Source organism: Mobula birostris, chromosome 31, assembly GCF_030028105.1.
Source record: "Mobula birostris isolate sMobBir1 chromosome 31, sMobBir1.hap1, whole genome shotgun sequence".
Classification (NCBI taxonomy): Eukaryota; Metazoa; Chordata; class Chondrichthyes; order Myliobatiformes; family Myliobatidae; genus Mobula; species Mobula birostris.
In genome coordinates this window covers 30,306,997-30,330,919 of record NC_092400.1, presented here as the reverse complement: position 1 = coordinate 30,330,919, position 23,923 = coordinate 30,306,997, and the positions used below count along the sequence as shown (strand labels likewise).

Here is a 23,923-nt window from a genome sequence, read left to right as displayed (position 1 = left end):
GAGCACTATTTCATTGGTTCAGCTAGCACAGGACATGGGGGATCTTCTTGCCCTTGTTTAACCTTACATCGCAAGATGTAACATTAACGCTACCACAGCATTCTCTCCTACCCATGTACCACTGTGCCACTACCTCAGATGGGTCTATTCGGCCAGTGGGACAGGGTGTGATGGCAGCAACCATTATTTTGCACCAAGGTGCTTCTACCCCAATTAAGGCATCATTACCACCACCCCCCACCCCCAATGTCTGCGAGGATAGTTGTACTGTGGAGAGCATTCTGACAGGCTGCATCACTGTCTGATAATGGAGGGGCTACTGCACAAGACCGGAAGCAGCTGCAGAAGGCTGTAAATCTAGTCAGCTTTATCTTGGGCACTAGCCTACAAAGTACCCAGGACATCTTTAGGGAGCGGTGTCTCAGAAAGTCAGCATCTATTATTAAAGACTTCCAGCACCCAGGACATGCCCTTTTCTCACTGTTACCATCAGGTAGGAGGTACAGAAGCCTGAAGGCACACACTCAGTGGTTCAGAAACAACTTCTTCCCCTCTGCCATCCGATTCCTGAATGGAATTTGAAGCTTTGGACACTACCTCACTTTTTTTTTCTTAAATATACAGTATTTCTGTTTTTGCACATTTTTTAATAATCTATTCAATATATGTAATTGATTTACTTATTTATTTATTATGTTTTATTTTATATATTTTTTCTCTCTCTGCTAGATTATGCATTGCATTGAACTGCTGCTGCTAAGTTAACAAATTTCACATCACATGGCCGTGATAATAAACCTGATTCTGATTCAACAAAGTCAAAAACTCAAAAGATCTGGGGGTAAGTTGAACACATTCAAGTCCAGTGCCTCGGTCTACATTAGGTGGTCTATCAATCTTATCCTTGTTCCATTTCAAATACTGTTTCTACAAAATAAAATGAATGACATTCTTGGTCATTTTAGAAGGTATTTATGAGTCAACAACAGCACTATGAGTCCCCTGTCTTGCACAGGCCAAACAGCACAGGATAGCAATTTCAATGACTCGACCCCTCCATCAAGTGCCTTTAAGCTTTTCACAACACTGGAAGTTAAATCCTAGATGATTTAATCTATTCAGTTCTAAATCCACAGATACCAAATTGGGATTTGTACTCATGACCTCAGACTGTTAGCTCAGCTCTCCAGATTAGTCCTGTGATTTAACTATTGCACCTCCATTGTACTTTGCTGAAGTAGGAAGGGCAGAACACCAGTGGCTTCACTTGGGTCATTTTGCATTATCTTGGCATCTGATCTTCTATCAGTTATGTTCAAATCTTACCATACAAGACGATAATCATCCACACAGTGTGAGGGGAGTAGTTTGGAACACTACCCCAGGTTTGTTTTTTCACAGAAAGATATTCAAGTTTTATTGTAGTACTTCTTATGAAAAATAAGCAGGACTTGAAGGGTGTGCTGTTCATCATTGGAAAGGTTAATCATAAGACCATAAGATAAAGGAGCTGAATTAGGCTATTTGACCCATCGAGTCTTCTCCGCCATTCCGCTATTTCATCATGGCTGGTCCATTTTCCCTCTCAGCCCCAAACTCCTGCCTTCCCCCTGTATCCCTTCATGCCTTCTGGTTAAAGAAACTCCTACTTATCTCCATTCTAAATGGACGTCACTCTATACTGAGGCTGTGTCTTCTGTGCTTAAACTCCCACACCAAAGGAAACATCCTCCCCACATCCACTCTATTGTGGTTTTTATGGAATTCTATCATGGAGGCCTACCATGGAGTTTTTCTGCATTGAACTTAGACAAAGAGGAAACGTTTTTTGTAACTTCCAATCCGTTTTTCTGGGACCTTAGAAAATGAACCCCATTCTTTCTGTAAATGAGCTTTGCAACTTCACTTCACAAGAAATGATCCACAATATTTGGTGTTGGGTTACATAAGCATAATGCAATAAAAATCCTTCCTGATATGACCTTTAATAATATGCTTTTCTGATCTTTCTAAGTATGCCAACATACTTTTAAATCATAGCTTTATAGTAATGACTAAGGCTGTATTATTCCATTTAATTCAACAGGTACAACCTATCTTTGCATGATAGAAAGCAGCGCCACGCTTCATAATAATCAGTGGATAACATTACTTATCTTCTCTTTGCCTATCCAGCTAAATGTCCTTGAGATTTCCTGCTTTAAAGATGGCAAATTCATGATACTACACTCATTTCTGGAGCATCCAGACAGGAAAGACTACTGTTAAGACTATTGCTTATTGACTACAGCTCTGACTTCAATACTATTATTCCAAGCAAACCTTTCTACAGTTCACAATCAGAAAGGACGGGTAGCAGTACTACCGCCACAATTATTTTCAACACTGGTGCTCCACAAGGTTACATCCTCAGCCCCCACCCTGCTGCCTATACAATCACGACTGCGCGGCCAGATTCTGCTCTAATTCTATCGAAAAATTTGTGTATAATACCACCACAGTAGGCCATATCTCAAAGTTGGATTACAAGAAGGAGACAGATAGTTGAGTGACCTTGTGTCATGACAATAATTTTTCCCTCAATGCCAGCAAAAAAACTTCAGGAAGGAAGTTGGTGCACATAGTCCTGTCTACATCAATGGTGAGGGGTCAAGAGGGTTTTGAGCTTCAGTTTTTTTTGGAGTGATCATAACCAAGAGCTTGTCCTGGTCCAACCACATAGACAATACCACCAAGAGAGCTCACCTTGCATTGTACTTCCTCTGTAACAGTAGCACTTTGTTCAGCATTTTGTTACTGTTTTACCTTGTATTACCTCAATGCACCGTATAATAAATTGATCTGCAACAATGGTGTCAACAGGAATTCTGCAGATGCTGGAAATTCAAGCAACAGACATCAAAGTTGCTGGTGAACGCAGCAGGCCAGGCAGCATATCTAGGAAGAGGTACAGTCGACGTTTCAGGCCGAGATCCTTGGACGAACGGTCTCTGCCTGAAATGTCAACTGTACCTCTTCCTAGAGATGCTGCCTGGCCTGCTGCGTTCACCAGCAACTTTGATGTGTGTTGCAAGAATGGTATACAAGTTTTTCACCTCACTCCATACATTTGACAATAACAAACCAATTTAGTGAAAGTCCTCTCAACCTATTCATTTCAAAAGGCCTCTTTCCATTTAGGCATGGCTTCACATCATCTGCTTCAGCTAACAGATTAACCATTCTTCATCAAGAAGTTTCTTAAAGTACAGAAACACATTCTGTTAAAAAAAACCATGAAGGACAATTTGGAAAAAATCTTTCTGCAGAAATCACTAACATTTTTCACCAATGACTTGTGTCAAATAATAACCAAAACAGTGAAGAATGTTGGTAAATCTATTTATGGTACTAAGAGGTCTTGATTTATATTTGAGGTGAAATCAGGAGAAAAAAGTGGCAACCTTTCCTTGTGTTCTCCATGTGCAGAAAACATTGCTGGCATAGCTTAAGTTGGCAAGGATTCAATAACATTTGTGACAAAGAACAATTTACCTTTGATACCATATGCATTTCCAAGTGTATAATATACAATATAGCCAATGATGTTAAATCATAACTCCAGCACCAACCTAAAGGTTTGTCTGCGACTCAATATAATTGCACATTTGACAGTTTTCTAAGCAGCCATTCAAGGTAGCACAACCCTATCACTGGACCAGATACTGTGATAACTTTGATTATTGTTGAAACATGCCCAAAAACTACCCATTATTTAAACAACATGTAAATTAAGCTTCAACAAGTAATGGCCCTAAAGATTGACTTTCTTCCCTTTCCATAGAGTCTGCCTGATTGGCGGAGTTCTTTCAGAATCTGTGTTTTTGTTCCACATTCCACTAACTCCAGTTTTAGTTGCTTTCATCTTAAAAAGACCATTTTCTCCCTTTTACAATAAAATGATCAATTCCTACAATGTTGACAAAATCTTCTCCATATTTCCTATCAATATTGTTGGAGGCCACTTCAGCCCATCTAGTCTCTACTGGCTCACAACAATCCTATTTCCCCAGTGATTTTCACTGTCACTTAATCTCACAGTATTTTTACTAACTTCCCTTTCCCACCCCACCACTGCATTTACCACTCATCTAAACACCAATGTAGTGGCCAGTGAACTTACTAACCCACTTCTGGGGTGTGGCAGGAAAATGCAGCAACACCACGTGGTCACAGGGAGAATTTGCGAACTCCACACAGACAGCACCAGAATTCTGGATTGGCTGCACACTACTATGCTGCTCTTATCTCTATTACTGTGATAACAAATTTTGCAGCAAATTAACAACATGATAAAACGACAAAATTATTATAGGACACAAAAGGTATGAAAGGGATGGGGTATTACTTACTCATTTCCAGATGTACAAATATACTCACTGAATTCTCCTCTCCAAGTCCATGTCATTTTGCGCTGGCAGTTTGCACCAGGTTTGTTAAAATCACAGGCTGCACAGGTAATTTCATCCACCATGGCAGATGGCTGTAAACAGAAATCAAAAATTCCAGGGTGTGAGACAATAATCAATAGACACAAACTGAAATTTTACCTGTCTTTAACTGATTAAGAAACTAAATCAAGCAAGCCACATACGCTGGAAAGCTAGCAGTGGACACAAGTACCTGTGCATGAAAACGTGAACGGATAGTCAGAAAATAGTATACAGTTTTAAATAATTAGAAACCATTTGGTTTTAACCAAAATATCAAAATTGAAGGAGCAGAGGACAGGAAATTGGGTCACTGTCAGGCGAGGGAAGGGGAAAGGGCATTGGATACTGTTGGGAGGGATGACTTACCTGGGACTAGCTGCAGTAGCCGGATCTCTGGCACTGAGTCTGGCTCTGCAGTGCAGAAGGGAGGGGGGAGAAAAGAGGAGAGCGGTAGTGATAGGGGACTCGATAGTTAGAGGTGCAGATAGAAGGTTCTGTGGTCGTGACAGAGAATCCAGGATGGTTTGTTGCCTCCCAGGTACCAGGGTCAAGGATGCCTCTGATCAATTGCATGACATTCTGAAGTGGGAGGGTGACCAGCCAGATGTCGTGGTGCACATCGGTACCAATGACATAGCAAGGAAGAGTGAAGAGGTCCTGGACAGTGAGTATAGAGAGCTTGGTAGGAAGTTGAAAAGCAGGACCTCGAGGGTGGTAATCTCAGGATTGCAACCTGTGCTAGGTGCCAGTGAGGGTAGGAATAGGATGCTTTGGAGGAGGAACAAGTGGCTGAGGAACTGGTGTAGGGGGCAGGGTTTCAGATTTCAGGATCATTGGGACCTCTTCCGGGGCAGGTGGAACCTGTACAAGAGAGACTGGTTACACTTGAACCACAGGGGGACCAATATCATTTCAGGCAGGTTTGTTAGTGCTATTGGGGAGGCTTTAAACTAGATTTGCAGGGGGATGGGAACCAGAGTGCCAGAGCTGACAGTGTGGCTGGGGTGAAAATAAATGATATTGAAAGTTTAAGCAAATCCGCTGATAGAAAGGTTGTGAGTGGTGGTAAAAATCTTCTGAGGTGTATATATTTCAATGCTAGGAGTATTGCGGGGAAGGCGAATGAGTTGAGGGCGTGGATTGACACGTGGAATTATGATGTTGTAGCAATTAGTGAAACTTGGCTACAGGAGGGGCAGGACTGGCAGCTTAATATTCCAGGGTTCCGATGTTTCAGATGTGATCGACGCAGAGGAATGAAAGGTGGGGGAGTAGCATTGCTTGTTAGGGAAAATATTACAGCAGTGCTCAGGCAGGACAGATTAGAGGGCTTGTCTACTGAGTCCTTATGGGTGGAGCTGAGAAACAGGAAAGGTATGGCCACATTAGTGGGATTGTATTACAGACCACCCAATAGTCAACGAGACTTGGAAAAGCAAATCTGCAGAGAGATAGCAGGCAACTGCAGGAAACATAAAGTTGTGGTGGTAGGGGATTTTAATTTTCCATACATTGATTGGGACTCCCATACTGTTAGGGGTCTAGATGGTTTAGAGTTTGTAAAATGTGTTCAGGAAAGTTTTCTAAATCAGTATATAGAGGGACCAACTAGAGGGGATGCAATACTGGATCTCCTGTTAGGAAACGAATTAGGGCAAGTGACAGAAGTCTGTGTAGGGGAGCACTTTGGTTCCAGTGATCATAACACCATTAGTTTCAATTTGATCATGGACAAGGATAGATCTGGTCCTAGGGTTCAGGTTTTGAACTGGAAGAAGGCCAAATTTGAAGAAATGAGAAAGGATCTAAAATGCGTGGATTGGGACAGGTTGTTCTCTGGCAAAGATGTGATTGGTAGGTGGGAAGCCTTCAAAGGGGAAATTTTGAGAGCGCAGAGTTTGTATGTTCCTGTCAGGATTAAAGGTAAATTGAATAGGAATAAGAAACCTTGGTTCTCAACGGATATTGCAACTCTGATAAAGAAGAAGAGGGAGTTGTATGAAATGTATAGGAAACAGGGGGTAAATCAGGTGCTTGAGGAGTATAAGAAGTGCAAGAAAATACTTAAGAAAGAAATCAGGAGGGCAAAAAGAAGACATGAGGTTGCCTTGGCAGTCAAAGTGAAAGATAATCCAAAGAGCTTTTACAAGTATATTAAGAGCAAAAGGATTGTAAGGGATAAAATTGGTCCTCTTGAAGATCAGAGTGGTCAGCTATGTGCGGAACCAGGGGAAATGGGGGAGATCTTAAATGGTTTTTTTGCATCTGTATTTACTCAGGAAGCTGGCATGAAATCTATGGAATTGAGGGAATCAAGTAGTGAGACCATGGAAACTGTACAGATTGAAAAGGAGGAGGTGCTTGCTGTTTTGAGGAAAATTAAAGTGGATAAATCCCTGGGACCTGACAGAGTGTTCCCTCGGACCTTGAAGGAGACTAGGGTTGAAATTGCGGGGGCCCTGGCAGAAATATTTAAAATGTTGCTGTCTACGGGTGAAGTGCCGGAGGATTGGAGAGTGGCTCATGTTGTTCCGTTGTTTAAAAAAGGATCGAAAAGTAATCTGGGAAATTATAGGCCGGTGAGTTTAACGTCAGTAGTAGGTAAGTTATTGGAGGGAGTACTAAGAGACAGAATCTACAAGCATTTGGATAGACAGGGGCTTATTAGGGAGAGTCAACATGGCTTTGTGCGTGGTAGGTCATGTCTGACCAATCTGTTGGAGTTTTTCGAGGAGGTTACCAGGAAAGTGGATGAAGGGAAGGCAGTGGATATTGTCTACATGGACTTCAGTAAGGTCCTTGACAGGGTCCCGCATGGGAGGTTAGTTAGGAAAATTCAGTCGCTAGGTATACATGGAGAGGTGGTAAATTGGATTAGACATTGGCTCAATGGAAGAAGCCAGAGAGTGGTGGTAGAGAATTGCTTCTCTGAGTGGAGGCCTGTGACTAGTGGTGTGCCACAGGGATCAGTGCTGGGTCCATTGTTATTTGTCATCTATATCAATGAGCTGGATGATAATGTGGTAAATTGGATCAGCAAGTTTGCTGATGATACAAAGATTGGAGGTGTAGTAGACAGTGAGGAAGGTTTTCAGAGCCTGCAGAGGGACTTGGACCAGCTGGAAAAATGGACTGAAAAATGGCAGATGGAGTTTAATACTGACAAGTGTGAGGTATTGCACGTTGGAAGGACAAACCAACGTAGAACATACAGGGTTAATGGTAAGGCACTGAGGAGTGCAGTGGAACAGCGGGATCTGGGAATACAGATACAAATTTCCCTAAAAGTGTCGTCACAGGTAGATAGAGTCGTAAAGAGAGCTTTTGGTACATTGGCCTTTATTAATCAAAGTACTGAGTATAAGAGCTGGAATGTTATGATGAGGTTGTATAAGGCATCGGTGAGGCCGAATCTGGAGTATTGTGTTCAGTCTTGGTCACCAAATTACAGGAAGGATATAAATAAGGTTGAAAGAGTGCAGAGAAGGTTTACAAGGATGTTGCCAGGACTTGAGAAACCTAGTTACAGAGAAAGGTTGAATAGGTTAGGACTTTATTCCCTAGAGCGTAGAAGAATGAGGGGAGATTTGATAGAGGTATATACAATTATGATGGGTATAGATAGAGTGAATGCAAGCAGGCTTTTTCCACTGAGGCAAGGGGAGAAAAAAAACCAGAGGACATAGGTTAAAGGTGAGGGGGGAAAAGTTTAAAGGGAACATTAGGGGGGGCTTCTTCACACAGAGAGTGGTGGGAGTATAGAATGAGCTGCCAGACGAGGTGGTAAATGCGGGTTCTTTTTTAACATTTAAGAATAAATTGGACAGATGCATGGATGGGAGGTGTATGGAGGGATATGGTCCGTGTGCAGGTCAGTGGGACTAGGCAGAAAATGGTTCGGCACAGCCAAGGAGGGCCAAAGGGCCTGTTTCTGTGCTGTACTTTCTATGGTTCTATGGTTATGAAGGTGGTTGATCTCTGGTCAGTGAGGAACTTAATTTGTTTTAAGCCAACATTTGGAAAATAGATTTTGTATTTGATTTGTTTCAAGGTGAGGGATAATACAGCAGAGCAGTTGCCTTTCATTGGGCTATCAAACAATGGGGGGGGGGGGGTTAGAAAATCAGGAGATTCCAACATAGATTCAAATACAGCATTTCACAACATGCCAGATCCAAAGCCTCACTTCAAGGGCTGAAGTTTTAATCTTTATTTTCTAAACTACTATTTAAAGCCAGCAAGGAGTGTACAGCTGGTATGTGTGGGTCCAAGGAACATCTTTCTTCTATTCTTACAACTAGCTTTCCCCATTTTGTTTTCTTCCTGCTGATCTAAAGTGGATAGGATTTATCCTTGGCCATTGATGGTTGATCTCATTTTATTATTGTACTGCACAGAAGTGGGTGAGGAGGTCATACGTCCAGTGAATCGTGTGAAAAATAAAGTGCAAAACCAGTCAGGATTTGCTCATAAGGAACTGTTTTTCAAATTCATCCACAAGCTGCTGGAGGAAATTATTATTAGACGAGGGCAATATCTTTCATGTACTCTCTCCATCTGCCCATTATTGTTCACTTTTCTTTGGTTCACCATTCACTTACCAGTCCCTGTGCATTCACTCAGTTGCCACTTTATTAGGTACCTCCTGTACCCAATAAAGCAGCCACTGAGAGTTATGTTCTTGGTCTTCTGCTGCCATAGCCCATCTACTTCATGGTTTGAAGTGTTGTGTGTTCAGGGATGCTCTTCTGCACACCATTGATGTAACGTGTGATTATCGAATTATCGTCACTTTCCTGTCAGCTTGAACCAGTCTGACCATTCCCACCTGACCTCTCTCATTAACAAGGCATTTTCGCCCACAGAGCTCATTGGATTTTTAAAAATTTTCTACACCATTCTTTGTTATCTTCAGAGTTTGTTGTGCGTGAAAATCCTAAGAATTCAGCAGTTTCCGAAATTTTCAATCCACCCGTCTGGTACCAACAATCATTCCACGGTCAAAGTCACTTAAATCACATTTCCTCCCCATTCTGATGTTTAGTCTGAACAACAAATTAACTCCTTGACCATATCTGCATGTTTTATGGATTGAGTTGCTGCCACCATTGGCTAACTAGATATTTGCATTAACGAAGTGTACCTAATAAAGTTGACACAGAGTGCTCATGTTCTTGTGTATAAGACAATAAACTCTACTCCAAGAAATTCTGACATCTTTCCTCTCCACTTTCAGTCCCGATGGATGAATGGAGGTTTTCAAACCTGAAATATCAGAAATTACTTTCCCACCCCTCCACTGCTAGCCCCCACAGCTGCTGCTAGGTGGAGTTCCTCCAGCAGATCATTTGCCACTCCAGATTCTAGCATCTGCAGTCTCTTATGAATCAATCTTCCATAACTTGTGTAATTAATATACATTTAAACGACTATGTCAACTTTTAAACAAAAGATTCTACAGACGCACTTTTTTTTCTTATTTCTAGCATAAAATGTGGCTATAATTTCCTTTTTCACCCCCATTTTCAATCCGATTTGCCACATTAAGTTTCCACAGTAACATTAGCAAAGCTTGCTTACCGGGACAATTGAGATCCACTTTACCGGACCACCTCACTCAATACCTTGAGAAGAGTACCACTTAGGTAAAGTTACCAGATACCTGACTATAAATCTGTAAAATAGGATGTAGGTAACTAATCAGACTGAAAAATAGCGATGTGATGCTCCACAGGGATAATACAGTCAATAACAAATTTAAGAAGGAATTCAAGAATGACAGCTTCCTCAAAGGGACAGCAAAAAGGTAATAGCAATTAAGGCAAACAATAACAGCAGATGTAATTGAAAGCTAAACAATTATTTAAAATGCTAAAGTAGACAGGCAGTAAAGATGCATGTATGGGGATGGGGGTGAGAGTGGGGATGAAGTTGGAGGTGACTTCCAGAAGGCGATAAGGCAGCTTAGTTCACTTTGGCCAAAAGGTTTGTCATGCTGCTGCATGTGGAATGGGAAACCTGAAAGGTTCAGGTATTCATCTGTCAAAATTGTTAACTATGTTGCACAACAGGGAGCAGTCATCAGCAGCAATTGGGAGGAACAGTTAAGCAAAATGATTAGTAGGCAGATGAGAAACTCTGAAGATCGATTTGATAATTTGGTGTTCATCGGAAGACAGGATCCTTTATTCTTTCCCTGGCTGAACATTACATCAACCGTACCTGTAAGCGGTTGGTCAGAATGATGTTCGGATACATCGCTCCAACATCCAAATGGTAAATGAGAGGACATTCAATTCTGTTGGGAACTTCTTTCAAACAGTGCAGTTTCTGTTTTATTTCTTCACATACCTGGAGGAGAGAAAGTGAACAAAACTGAAATTGAGCACAAGTCACTTAGTAATGACGATAATGCAAGTTAACCAATTTGTGGATTGTTCTCTTTCCTCTTAAGAACGATCTGTCAAAACAAAACAGGGAAGTGCAGTGGGCAAGACAGACAGTAGCAGGAGAAGCACAAGTGGGCTGGGAAGCTTACCTTCATTTACTTCACTGCAAGGAGACTTGCAAATAAGATAGTTGACCCAAGAAAACAGAGCAGTGCACGTGATTACAATATTACTGCAACCACAGACATATGGCTGAGGGAGGAGCAGGACTGGCAGCTCAATGTTCCAGGAATAAAGGTTTTCGCCTTGACAGGAGTGGGGGACAGGGAAAGAGGAGGAGCCACTGACTGCTAATCAGGGAAAGCATTATGGCAATACTCAGTGAGGATATCCTGGAGGGACTGGCCAACAACGCTAGATGGGTAGAACTTAGAAATAAGAAAGAGGTAAGTAAGAAAATAATAAAAATTAAGAATATAGAACAATACAGCACAGGAACAGGCCCTTTGGCCTACAAAGTTGTGTCAAACCAATTAAGTTATCAAATGGCCCACTAATCTCCTCTGCCTACACTTTTACCTTCCATTTTCACACATTCATGTGCCTATCTAAAAGTCTCTTCAGAACTGTCTAATGTATCTGTGTCTACCACCACCCCAATCAGCGCATTTCAGGTACCATCACTGTGTGTGAAAAAAAAACTTGCCCCTCAGATCTCCAATAAAATTATTCCCTCTCACCTTCGATACGTGGCCTCTGGTATTAGACATGTCAACCCTGGGAAAAGGACTTTGTCTATCTACTCCTCTCATAATCTTATAAAACTCTATCAGATCTCCCCTCAGCCACGGCCACTCCAGAGAAAAATAAGCCGCAGGCGTAGAATTAGGTCATTTTGCCCAGTGTCTTCTGCCATTGCATCATGGTTACTTTATTATCACTCTCAACTCCATTCCCTTGCTTCTCCCTGAAATCTTTGACAACCTTACTAATGAAGAACCTATCAACCTCCACGTTTAAAAAAAAACAATGGTTTGGCCTCCACAGCTGTCTGTGGCAATGAATTCCACAGATTCACCACCCTCTGGCTAAAGAAGTTTCTCCTCATCTCAGTTCTAAGTGATCATCCCTCTATTCTGAGGCTGTGCCCTCTGGTCCTAGACTCCCCCACTATCAGAAAATATAGCCACTCTATATAGGCTTTTCAATATTCAATAAATTTCAGTGAGATCTCCCTCATTCTTGCAAACTCCAGCAAATGCAGGCCCAGAGCCATCAAACACTCCTCATATGTTAACCCTTTCATTCCTGGAATCATTCTTGTGAACCTCCTCTGAACCCTCTTAAATGGCATCACATCGTTTCTTAGAAAAGGGGCCCAAAACTGCTCACGATACTCCAAGTGCAGTGTGACCAGTATCTTGTATTCCAGTACTTTCGAAATAAAAGCTATCATTGCATTTACCTTCTTTACCACCGAATGAACCTGCAAGTTAACCTTTAGGGAATCCTACACAAGGCCAAACAAGTCCTTTTGCACTTCTGATTTTTGAATTTTCTCTATTTAGAAAATAGTCTACGCCTTTATTCCTTCTACCAAAATGCATGACCATACACTTCCATACACTATATTGAATCTGACTCTTCTTTGTCCATTCTTCCTTCTTCCCCTGCTTTCTCAACACTACCTGCCTCTCCACAATTTCTCCGCCCATAACTGCAACTGATCTATATCCTACTATATTCTTTGCCAGTCTTCTACACTATGCACAAAATCATAAAACCATCACATCATCAAACTTATTAATGCACTCATCTACATTTCTATTTAGGAATGTGTATATCTTTCTACAGAAGCAGCATTTAGGTTATGGTTAGAGATAACAGGTGCTTTGGAATTTCATGGAAATTTTTTGGAAATGATGGGAGTGTGTTTTCGTGTTGTGTGCCTGACACCGGGGTGAGCTGGGTCTTTTTGTACTTTGGGAGATGAAGGGAGAAGACACTAGAGAGAAGAGGTCGTAGGACTCGACCCGGAGCAGGGCCATCATTCGGCGAAGCCTAGGGAGATTGAAGGAGGATCAGCGAAGGGGAAACTGTGAGCTCCAACTTGTGCATCTTAGACTGTTTCATTAAAATGGGCCCTTTTCTTTTTTTTTTTGCTTTTTCTTTACTAACCCTTCAGACAAATTAAGAATTATAAAGCTAAATGGTTTAATTGTATGTGATGTACTGCCTGTTATTTTGTGGTGCTAATTTGTAACAGGGTAACACACACACACACACAACCAATCCACTACCCTGCCTTCTATGGGCAAGCCAGTTCTGAATCCAAATAACCAATTCAGCATGGATCTCATGCATCTTAATCTTCTAGATGAGCCTCTCATGAGGGACCTTGTTACGTGGCTAAGTACGTAATATTTGATCTGCTAATGGAGAATGAGCCAGCGTAGGTGATGGAAGTTTGCACAGGAGAACACTGCATCCAGTGATCAGAATGCCATTAGTTTCAAGGTAAATATGGAAAAAGATAGGTCTTGTCTGTGGGTTGAGATTCTAAACTGGAGAATGGCCAATTTTAATGGTATCAAAAAGGATCTAGTAAGTTTGAACTGGATAGGCTGTCTTCTGGCAAAGGTGTACTTGGTAAGTGGGAGGCATTCAAAAGTGAAATTTGAATAGTACCAAACATATATGTGCCTGTCAGAATAAAAGGTAAATATAACAGATTTAGAGAACCTTAGTTTTAAAGAGATATTGAGGCCCAGGTGAAGAAACAAAAGGAGGAGCATAGCAGGTATAGACAAGTAGGAACAAATGAAATACTTGAAGAGTATAAGAAATGTAACAGAACATTTAAGAAAAATATCAGGGGGGCTAAAAGAAGGCATGAGGTTGCCCTAGCCGACAAGGTGAAGGAGAATCATAACGGATTCTACAGATATGAAAAGAGCAAGAGGATTATAAGGGACAAAATTGGTCCTCTGGAAGATCAGAATGGTAATTCATGTGTGGAGCCAAAAGAGATGGGGAAGATCTTAAGCAGATTTTTGTTGCATCTGTATTTACTTGCAAGGTGGACACAGAATCTATAGAGGCAAGGCAAAGTGGCAGCAAGGTCATGGACCCCATAGAGATTATGGTGGAAGAGGTGTTTGCTGTCTTGAGGCAAATTACAGTGGATAAATCCCTCAGACCCTGTCGGAGGCAAGTATAGAAATTGCAGGGGTCCTAGCAGAGATACTTAAATCATCCTTAGCAACAGGTGAGGATTGGAGGATAGCTACTGATGTTCTGTTGTTTAAGAAAGGCTCTAAAAAATAAAGCAGGAAATTATAGGCTGGTGAGTCTGACATCATTCATGGGAAAGTTATTGGAAGGTATTCTAAAGGACCAGATATACGAGTATTAGGATAGACGTGGATTGATTTGGAATAGACAGCATGGCTTTGTGCGTGGTAGGTTGTGCCTAACCAATCTTAGTGTTTTTCCACGAAATTACTAGGAAACTGGATGCAGGGAAGGCTGTGGATATTGTTTGCATGGACTTTAGCAAGTAATTGAGAAGAGGTCCCAGATGGGAGGTTGGTCAAGAAGGTTCAGTCACTCAGCATTCAAGATGAGGAAGCAGATTGGATTCGACATTGGCTTTGTGGGAGAAACTAGAGAGTGGTCGTAGTAAATGGTTGCATTTGACTGGAAGCCTGTGTCTAGTGGAGTGTTGCAGGGACTGTTGCTGGGTCCGTGTGGGGGACTTTTGGCCAAATGAGTCAGGTAAATACCTTTGCGAGACTATAGAATTGTGTGCATGTATTGCTTAATGCCTGGATCAGCAGAAAATTCTGGTGTTGTCCTTTAGCATACTGCTGTAGACATTAAACCACATGATGTTGATCTCTAGCCTACAGCTGTACACCACGAGGCTATGTGACTTAGGTGATTTTTTCCTCCAGTTTGCTTAGAACACCAAATATGGATATGTTGAACAAAACAAACCGATTAGAATCAACCATAAAGAGGGTGTTAGTACTGACTGTAAGCAGTCATTGCTCTCTGGAGGGATGGCTCCCCGTGTCACATAAATAAAGAGTCTCCTCACCAATACCTGGGTCTGAGTCTTAGTGTGGAAAAGGAAGTTCCCTAACAATTTGGCAACGAGGTTGGGATCCCTATATATGGGATCCAACGGAGCACCGACTGAGTAATCGGCCCCTCAGAAAGGAATTGAAACCCTACCTGTGAGATTTCCCTGAAAGATGGGAATCAAGACTAGGTGCAGGGTGAGGCATGAGGAAGGTCATCCCTGACTGCTAGTAACCAGCTCCTGAGTTCCAGCAGGAACAAGGAGGAAACTGGGAGAGGAAAAACATACCTAATAGACAAAATATTTTTGTGATATTTAATGGGACCCAGGTATTTGTATATGGGAATCAGCTGACTATGAAGTTCAGTTCGTACAGAAAATAGAACACAATACTAATAAAGAAAAATAAAAGTATATGTTAAAATGGGAAATCGGGCCGCTATGTTCCTGGCCAAACCAACCCAATCAGAAAAGAACAAGGACCTCCCCATGAACAACGCCCGATCCAATTACAAAGGCCCAGATTAATAAGGACACAGAGAAGAAAATTGTAAATACAAGAAATACAATTGTTGGGCGACCCCCCCCCCCCAGGTTCACCCACCAATAAGGTTTGGTTGGAAACAGAGGACAGCAGATACTCTGTTACATTTTCCAGCTATTTATATGGAGGTTATTGAGCTGGCAGTGAGATTGCACCGGCTGCTACCCTGGACCGGAACCCGACCCATGTGCCTGATTCTTCTGGAACTTATGGGCAGGGATGGACACTCCATTCATGGAGGGTTGAGTTTCCACCAGACAGAGGAGAGGGGATGCCCAATAGCACCACAAGGGGAGGAACCTCTCAATTCCCCTGGATAATGGTGGGCAACATCTCCATTTTAAAACCCTGGACCACGGCTGAGGAATGCAATATGATCAGCGACGGCCCTGATCCACTAAGAAAACTGTAGTGTTTCATAACTGGCTTTCTCAGACATGTGAAATATTTAATCCACTGCCCGGCAATTTATGGAACCGTGTTATATATGGAACTTCATGGGATGGGGCCGTGGCCAACTTCCAGTCCACTATGCTAATCCTGAGGGAGACTGGCAACCAGCAGTCAGCGAGGATGCCCAACAGGCGATGGAAATGTGGGAGCACGAAATTAAAGCCCCCATCCTTGCCACAGCCCGACAATATGGGGACTTCAGAGAATTACCCAGTGCATGTAAAAGAAAGGACAGACCATTACTAACTTCGTAGCTCGATTCAAAAACACTTGGGAATCACATGCAGGAGTACTCCTGGACCAGCAAAATGCCCCCTTGTCTGTACAAACCTTCCTTAACTGCCTCCAACCCGAGATCGCCCATGCCTTTAAGTTGACCAACCTGAACTGGCAGACCCAGCAATGGAATGTGATAACCCAGACCCTGACCAACATGGAACGAAATGGGTTGTTGAAGATCACTGGAGAAAAGGGGCAAACATACAAAAAAAAAAAAAAGGGAGTGGAAGGCAGGAGCTTGACCAAGGCCCTGAAACAAGAGACAGGACATATGTAGGAATGTGGGTGAAAGCGGCGTTTGGCCAGAGTGCCAAGGTGGCATGGAGGGACAGGATAGGAGAGGGTAGGGAGAAAGGATGACCAGCAAAAATCCCTGGGGACTGACACCTTTCACTCTGCGTAACTTCTTCAGACCCCAACAGACAGGCCACGAGAGGAAGATGACATAAGCAGCTATGATCAAGCTCTCTGAGATCCCTCAGGAGGATGCTTTCCTGGAAGTAAAAACAGCTAAGAAACAAGTACATGAACTGATTGATTCCGGCACCACTATATCATCCTTAAGCCCCTCTGTGGCATTGCCTCAGAGTACTGAGACTACAAAAACCGTGGGGATAGGGTCTCCATAACAGATCTATTATCCCAGCCCATAGAAATTAAGAGAAGGCAGAGGGATAGAGGAAACATTTGTTATAGCCAATAACTCACCCATTAACCTAATATTATGCCGTAATCCATTACACTCCTGAGGGATTGTACCTCAAGCTAACCAATGAAAAGGTACCTGAGCTTCGCTTTATAAACCTCCAAAAAACAGGACCCACAGAAAAGCAGGCAGTTTTATATGCCTGGGATATAGAGCGGCTCCCCTGGGGAAATTGACTGTGGCAGGAATAATGATGATAGTGGGGGACTGGGGATTCTTGGGAGATTTTGTAAATACCTGCAAGTTGGCAACTGCATTGCACTGTCCTGCCGCCTTCCAAGACCCTGATCGTGATGATGGTTATCGTAAAAAGACTTCTAAATATGGGGGTACATTAGGGTGCATTTCCTTTAGTGGGGCCATGGTTTTTGGCCCTCAGGGACTAGCTGCCAAAGTCCATTTAGACCCCGGCCTTTTCCATGCTCAGACACAATTATTCCTAGAGACAAAGACACCACAAGTCTCTTTAGCCCTGAAACCTCCTTTCATGTCAAAGGACTTGGGCCCCATGGTGAAGAGAATAATAGTTGACCTGCCCCTACTCTGGGAACCCAGCGTACACTTCCTGAACCCCAAAAATGGCATTACTTCCATGCAAGCCGAAGAGACATCGTCTCATCATCGTCCCCTGCCCCAACTTCAATGGTCAGGGCCTGCTGACAGCCACCAAGTGAACCCAGAATTACGGGCTCACCATTAAAAGTACGTCGGCCTTGTCAAGACAGTAACCCCCCCCCCCCCCGCCCCATGCGGTGACTCTGAAGCAGACTAGCCACGTCCTCTCCATCAGATAGAACCAGCTATCGGAGGATGCCCTGAAGGGCATCAGGCCAGTGATCGAGACCATGATACAACGAGGGCTTCTTCGGCACAAGGGCTTCTTCAGCCCACTCAGAGCCCTTGCAACACACCTATTCTGTCAGTCCCTAAACTGGGAAGACCAGAGGAATGGTGGTTCATACAGGACCTACGGGCCAATAATCAAATCGTGTAACTGATTTCACCCATTGAGCCAGACACCAAATGTTATACTAGCCTCCTTCCCCTCCCAAAGCTGCTGGTACACTGTAGTCACCTTGTGCTCTACTTTCTTCTCCATCCCCCTTCATGAAGGCAGCCAGTACTTATTTGTGTAATGGCAGAAGTACATTTGGGACCTATTCCCAGCTATTGGACTCTGGGAATAATGCGATTATTCAGCTACTTAATACTACATAGTTGAATGTATTTATTCTGACAATCTCAGCAGGATTGCACCTAATAGGTAAACTTGTCTTGCAAATGTCTCATTGAAAAAAATGGCCTCCAGCTACAGTGACTTCTGCAGTAGCACATTAAGTTCCAGTTATAAATCAAATTTATGGTTTGTTCAATGCATCAAGTTTCAATTAAATTCAGAGCTGTTAATATGAATGAGTGTAGGCACGTGGCCAAGTGGTTAAGGCATTGGACTAGCGACCTGAAGGTAGTGAGTTGGAGCCCCAGCCGAGGCAACGTGTTGTGTCCTTGAGCAAGGCACTTAACCACACATGGCTCTGCAACGACATTGGTGCCGAGCTGTATGAGTCCTAATGCCCGTCCCTTGGACAACATTGGTGTCGTGGAGAGGGGAGACTTGCAGCATGGGCAACTGCTGGTCTTCCATACAACCTTGCCCAGGCCTGCGCCCTGGAGAGTGAAGACTTTCCAGGCGCAGATCCATGGTCTCGCAAGACTAACGGATGCCTTTACTTTAATACGAATGAACAGCTATGAGAGAGGGGAGTGTCTGGGGTCCAATGACTGATCAGAGGTCATAATTTTGAATGGTATCAAAGTAAAATCAGTATATTCTGGGGTATATACTGCAGAAAGGCATGCAAAGAATAGGTCTACCATCACATGGGCTCCTAAGCCTTCCACCAAGAAGCAAATGATGACCTTTCTAGGCACGACGAACTATTGCAGGCACTTAGGTCCCTGAATACTGGACTTTGGGAGTCTTCAATACAAACTGAACAGAGGAAATGGAATACGCTTTCACCACAGCTCACCAAACAGGCTATAAAGTGATGTTGCTAAGTAAACCTAACCTTTTCTTCCAAAAAGCACCAGCTCTAAATCCTTCTACCTTAGCCTCTCCCTGGTGCTCGCAAACCCCATCATTGCCTGAAAGTAGTAGAGATAGTCACCCCGCCCGGCCGATCTGTTACCTATCCCCCTGGATAATCCAGATCTTATTCTTTTTACAGACAGCTCCTCCTACAAGCCCTGTCATCACACAATCATGGCAGGCTATGCAATTGTCACACCCTTCAAGACACTGGAGGTAGCAGCCCTTCCCCTAGGCACATCCACTCAGGCAACTGAGCTATGTGCGTTAACCTGGCCTGTATCTTGGCCGCCGGGAAGACCGCCAGTATCTATACCGACTCTCATTACACCTTTGGGGTTGTACATGATTTTGAACCCTATGGAAAAATAGGGGATTTATTACCTAACCTGGGAAACCTATACTACACGCCAGTTTGATCACTCATCTGCTACAGGCGGTGCAGGTGCCAAATAATTTAGTAATAATCAAGTGCGACTTACACACTCACGCTATGGATCTCACAACACAGACAACGCAGCAGACTCCAAAAGTGTGTGGCACCACCCTGATGGGCGGCCAGTTTGCCCCCAGAGTCTCCAACACGCCCTTGTTCACGTAAGTCATGAAAGGGGGCATGTAGAAAAAGGAGGTATTATATATCTGGTATCAAAACCATGGTTTGCACCTGGTCTAACGGCAGTGGCCGAGCACACAGTACAAGGTTGCGAAATCTACCAAACATATAATAGAGAGAAATCACCCATTACATTTGACTATCTGCCCCTCGCAGAGACTCCTTTTGCCAACCTACAGGTTGACTTTGTGCACATGCTGGCTAGTGGGGGGGTGGTTTAACTGTTTGCTAGTAAGAGCTGATATATTTTCTAAGTGGGTGGAGGCCTTTCCGACCCAAAAAGATGATACCCAAAAAGATGATACCAGAATTGCGGTCAAGACCCCTATGAGGGATATCATTTCCCCGCTTTGGGGTCCCTTACCAAATCAATAGCTACAGGGGAACCCACTTTACTGGGAAGTTGACTGAGGAATTGAGTCAGGCTCTAGGTTTCAGCTGGGAATACCACTTCCCATATCAACCTCAGCCCACTGAGCTCGTGGAATGAATTTACAGGGTACTAAAAGATACACTGGCTGAAACATGTCAACAAACTGGGTAAAAATGGCCCAAGGCGCTGCCTATCGCCCTGTACACCTTACGAAATCAGGCCAACCGAACAAATAAATTGACCCTGTTCAAGGTCCCAATGGGATGCCCCACGTTTGCCAGATCCTGACCCTCACTGGAGGGGGTAACAGCCCTCTAATTTGGACAGATGAAAAGACTACTGAAGCAGTGAACCCCTTAGGGAAGGCCATTTGAATAAACCAGAAACAAGTAGAGGTGGTACTACCTCCGCCGGGAGAAGGAAACATGGATATGTTTTTATCTTTTTTTAATGTTTTTACATGTACTGTGCCACCAGGCATAAAAGGATATGTAAAAACATTAAAAAAAGATTCTCTCCCAGGTGGAAAGGACCATACCAGGTACTCCTGATCACTTGAGACCCTCCTGCTAATACTGACAGGACTGAAGGGAATAGTGGGGGTGGGAGAGGGAACGGCACGCCTGCTACCTAATACTTCCATGCTTATGGCTTATGATTATGCTAGCTAGCTTTGGAAGGAACTCAGCAAAAAAAAAAAAAAATATAGAAGTCATCACAGCTGAAGTAGTTTGCAGAATGGGACAGCCTTAGATTTTATACCCACTGAAAAAGGAGGAGTTTGCTCAATCATAGGACAAGAATGCTGCACAAGTATCCAGATGAATCTGGGAATATCGCCCATCTAGCTGACCACATACAGAAAAGCTCAGAGCAAATTGGGAATGTGGGTGAGGGAATCCATGATTACAGCCCAAAAGGAGGGTGGTGGCCCCTTCACGGACCCCTGGGTGGGGTTGGGGGGCAACAACTGCATATTACAGCCTAATCTTGCTCTTAATAATCGCGAGGTTTGTTTATTAAAATGCACGCTGCCCCTCCTGGACTCTTGCCTCTTGCGTCCGGTACCCTCTGGGAACGATATCTTTCCCCAGTTAACCAGGGGATCCAAGCTACCGAACAAGAGACAGACCAGCAATCCAGAGTACGATGAGGAAGCCTGCCTGGTCATGCATCCCTTCCGCCCTTCAAATGGACCCCTTTTTCCCCCAAGGATCAGAATGACCAAAAAGTAGGGGACTTTGGAGCATTTTGGCCAACTGGGTTGGGTAATACCTTTATGAGACTATAGAATTCTGTATCTGTATTGCTTAATGCCTGGATCAGCAGAAAATCCTGGTGTTGCCCTTTGGCCTACTGCTGTAGACAAAAGACTACATGATGCTGACATCTAGCCTACAGCTGTATACCATAAGGCAATGTGACTTGGGTGTTTTTTCCCTCTAATTTGGTTCAAACAATACCAAATATGGAGAAGTTAAACAAACCACACCCATTAGAAACAACCATAAAGAGGGTGCGTGTATCGATTGTAAGCGGAGCCGTGGCTCTCTGGAGGAAAAGCTGTCCATGTCATGTAAGTAAGGAGTCTCCTAACGAATACCAGGGTCAGAGTCTTGTGAGGAAAATTAAATTCCCTACTAGTCTGTTGTTGTTTGTCGTGAATAATCAATGATCAGGATGATAATGTGGTTATTTAGATCAGCAAATCTGTGGATGATATGTAAGTTGGACAGTGAGGAAGACTATCAGAACTTGCAGTGTAATCCAGACCAGCTGGGAAAATGGCAGATGGAATTTAATACAGACAAGTAAGTAAGGCACTGAGGAGTGCTGCAGAACAATGGAATCTGGGAATACAGGTACATCAGGAAAGTAGTATCACAGGTAGGCAAGGTCATAAAGAAAGCTTTTGGCATATTGGCCTTCAAAAATTAAAGTTACTTTATTGTTGCCAAACAATTGATACTACAACGTACAGTCATCATAGCAATATTTGATTCTGTGCTTCCCGCTCCCTGGAGTACAAATCAATAGTAAATATTAAAAATTTAAATTATAAATCATAAATAGAAAATAGAAAATGGAAAGTAAGGTAGTGCAAAAAAACCGAGAGGCAGGTCCGGATATTTGGAGGGTACAGCCTAGATCCGGGTCAGGATCCACTCAGCAGTCTTATCACAGTTGGAAAGAAGTAGTTCCCAAATCTGGCCGTTAACGAGTCTTCAAGCTCCTGAGCCTTCTCCCAGAGCGAAGAGGGACGAAAAGTGTGTTGGCTGGGTGGGTCATGTCCTTGGTTATCCTGGCAGCACTGCTCCGACAGTGTGCGGTGTAAAGTGAGTCCAAGGACAGAAGATTGGTTTGTGTAATGTACTGGGCTGTGTTCACGATCTTCTGCAGCTTCTTCCGGTCTTGGACAGGAAAACTTCCACACCAGGTTGTGATGCACCCTAGAAGAATGCTTTCTACGGTGCATCTATAAAAATTAGTGAGGGTTTTAGGGGACAGGCCAAATTTCTTTAGTTTTCTCAGGAAGTAAAGGCACTGGTTGGCCTTCTTGGCAGTGGACTCTGCTTGGTTGGTCCAAGTATGAGTGCAGGAAGTGGGATGTTATATTGAAGTTGTATAATACATAGGTGAGGCTTAATTTAGAGTATTGTGTGCAGTTTTGGTCACCTACCTGCAGGAGAGATGTAAATAAGGTTGATAGATATAGGGAAAATTTACAAGGAAGTTGCTGGGACTGGATGACCTGAGTTATATAAAAAAAAATTATAGGTTGGGAGTTTTTTTTCCCATGGAAAGTAGAAAATTGAGGGGGGATTTGATAAAGGTATACAAAATTATGAGGGGTGTAGATAGGGAGCATGCAAGCAGGCTTTTTCCACTGAGGTCAGGTGGGACTACAACTAGAGGTCATAGGTTAAGGATGAAAAGTTTAAGGAGAGCAAGAGGGGAAGCTTCTTCACTCACGAGGGTCATGACAGTGTGGAACAAGCTGCCAGCTCAAGTGGTGCATGCAAGCTCGATTTCAACACATAAGAGAAGTTTGGATAGGTCCATACCCAGCTATGGCCCTGGAGCAGGTCAATGGAAGTAGGCAGTTTAAATAGTTCGGCATGGACTAGATGGGCTGAAGAGCCTGTTTCTCCACTGTACTTTTCTGTGACTCTAAAATCCATATAGACAACATCCACAGTTCTCCTTTCATCAATCACCCTCATCACCTCGTCAAAAAACTAAATCACAGTAGTAAGACACAACTTGCCCCCCATAGAGCCATGCTGGCTCTCGCTAATTAGGCCATGGTTTTCCAAATGCCCGTAAATCCTATCCATAGGATTTCTCAATAATGTTCAGTCCTAATCAACAACCTCCAAAACCTGGCCGGTACTAATCAACAAGCTCCAAAAGAGGACCTCTGCAGCTGGATCTTTGACTTCTTCATCGGGAGAGCACAGATAGTCGGGATCAGAAATAACATCTCCTCACATACGACCAACATCGGCACATCTCAAGGATGTGTGCTTAGCCCACTGCTCTTCTCTGTCTGCACCCATGACTGTGTGGCTAGGCACAGCTCAAATCCCAATTATAAATTTACCAATGACACGAATATCGTTGGCAGAATTCCAGACGGTGATGAGGCGGCGTACAGGAGTGAGACAGATCAGCTAGCTGAGTGGTGTCAGAACAAGAATCTTGCACTCAACGTCAGTAAGACCAAAGAATTGATTGTGGACTTCAGGAAGGAGAAGTTGAGGACACACTCACCAGTCCTCATCGAGGGATCAACAGTGAAAAGAACAAGCAGTTTAAAGTTTCTGAGTCTCAACATCTCTGAAGATCTATCCTGGATCCACCACATTGATGCAATTACAAACAAAGCACAACAGTGGCTATTGTTCATTA

At 43.3% G+C, this 23,923-nt stretch overlaps 1 protein-coding gene across 2 annotated transcripts in view; it reads right to left on the bottom strand.

Moving 5' to 3' along the window:
- pole (polymerase (DNA directed), epsilon) overlaps nucleotides 1–23,923 on the bottom strand; it is a 134,670-nt gene that overhangs the window by 81,476 nt on the left and 29,271 nt on the right. For both annotated transcript variants that reach the window (XM_072247599.1, XM_072247598.1), the window contains exons 17-18: nucleotides 10,695–10,823; nucleotides 4,420–4,522 (exon numbers count right to left, since the gene is read on the bottom strand). In XM_072247599.1, the coding sequence (XP_072103700.1) occupies nucleotides 4,420–4,522; nucleotides 10,695–10,823 (232 nt within the window). The remainder of the gene's footprint in view (nucleotides 1–4,419; nucleotides 4,523–10,694; nucleotides 10,824–23,923) is intronic.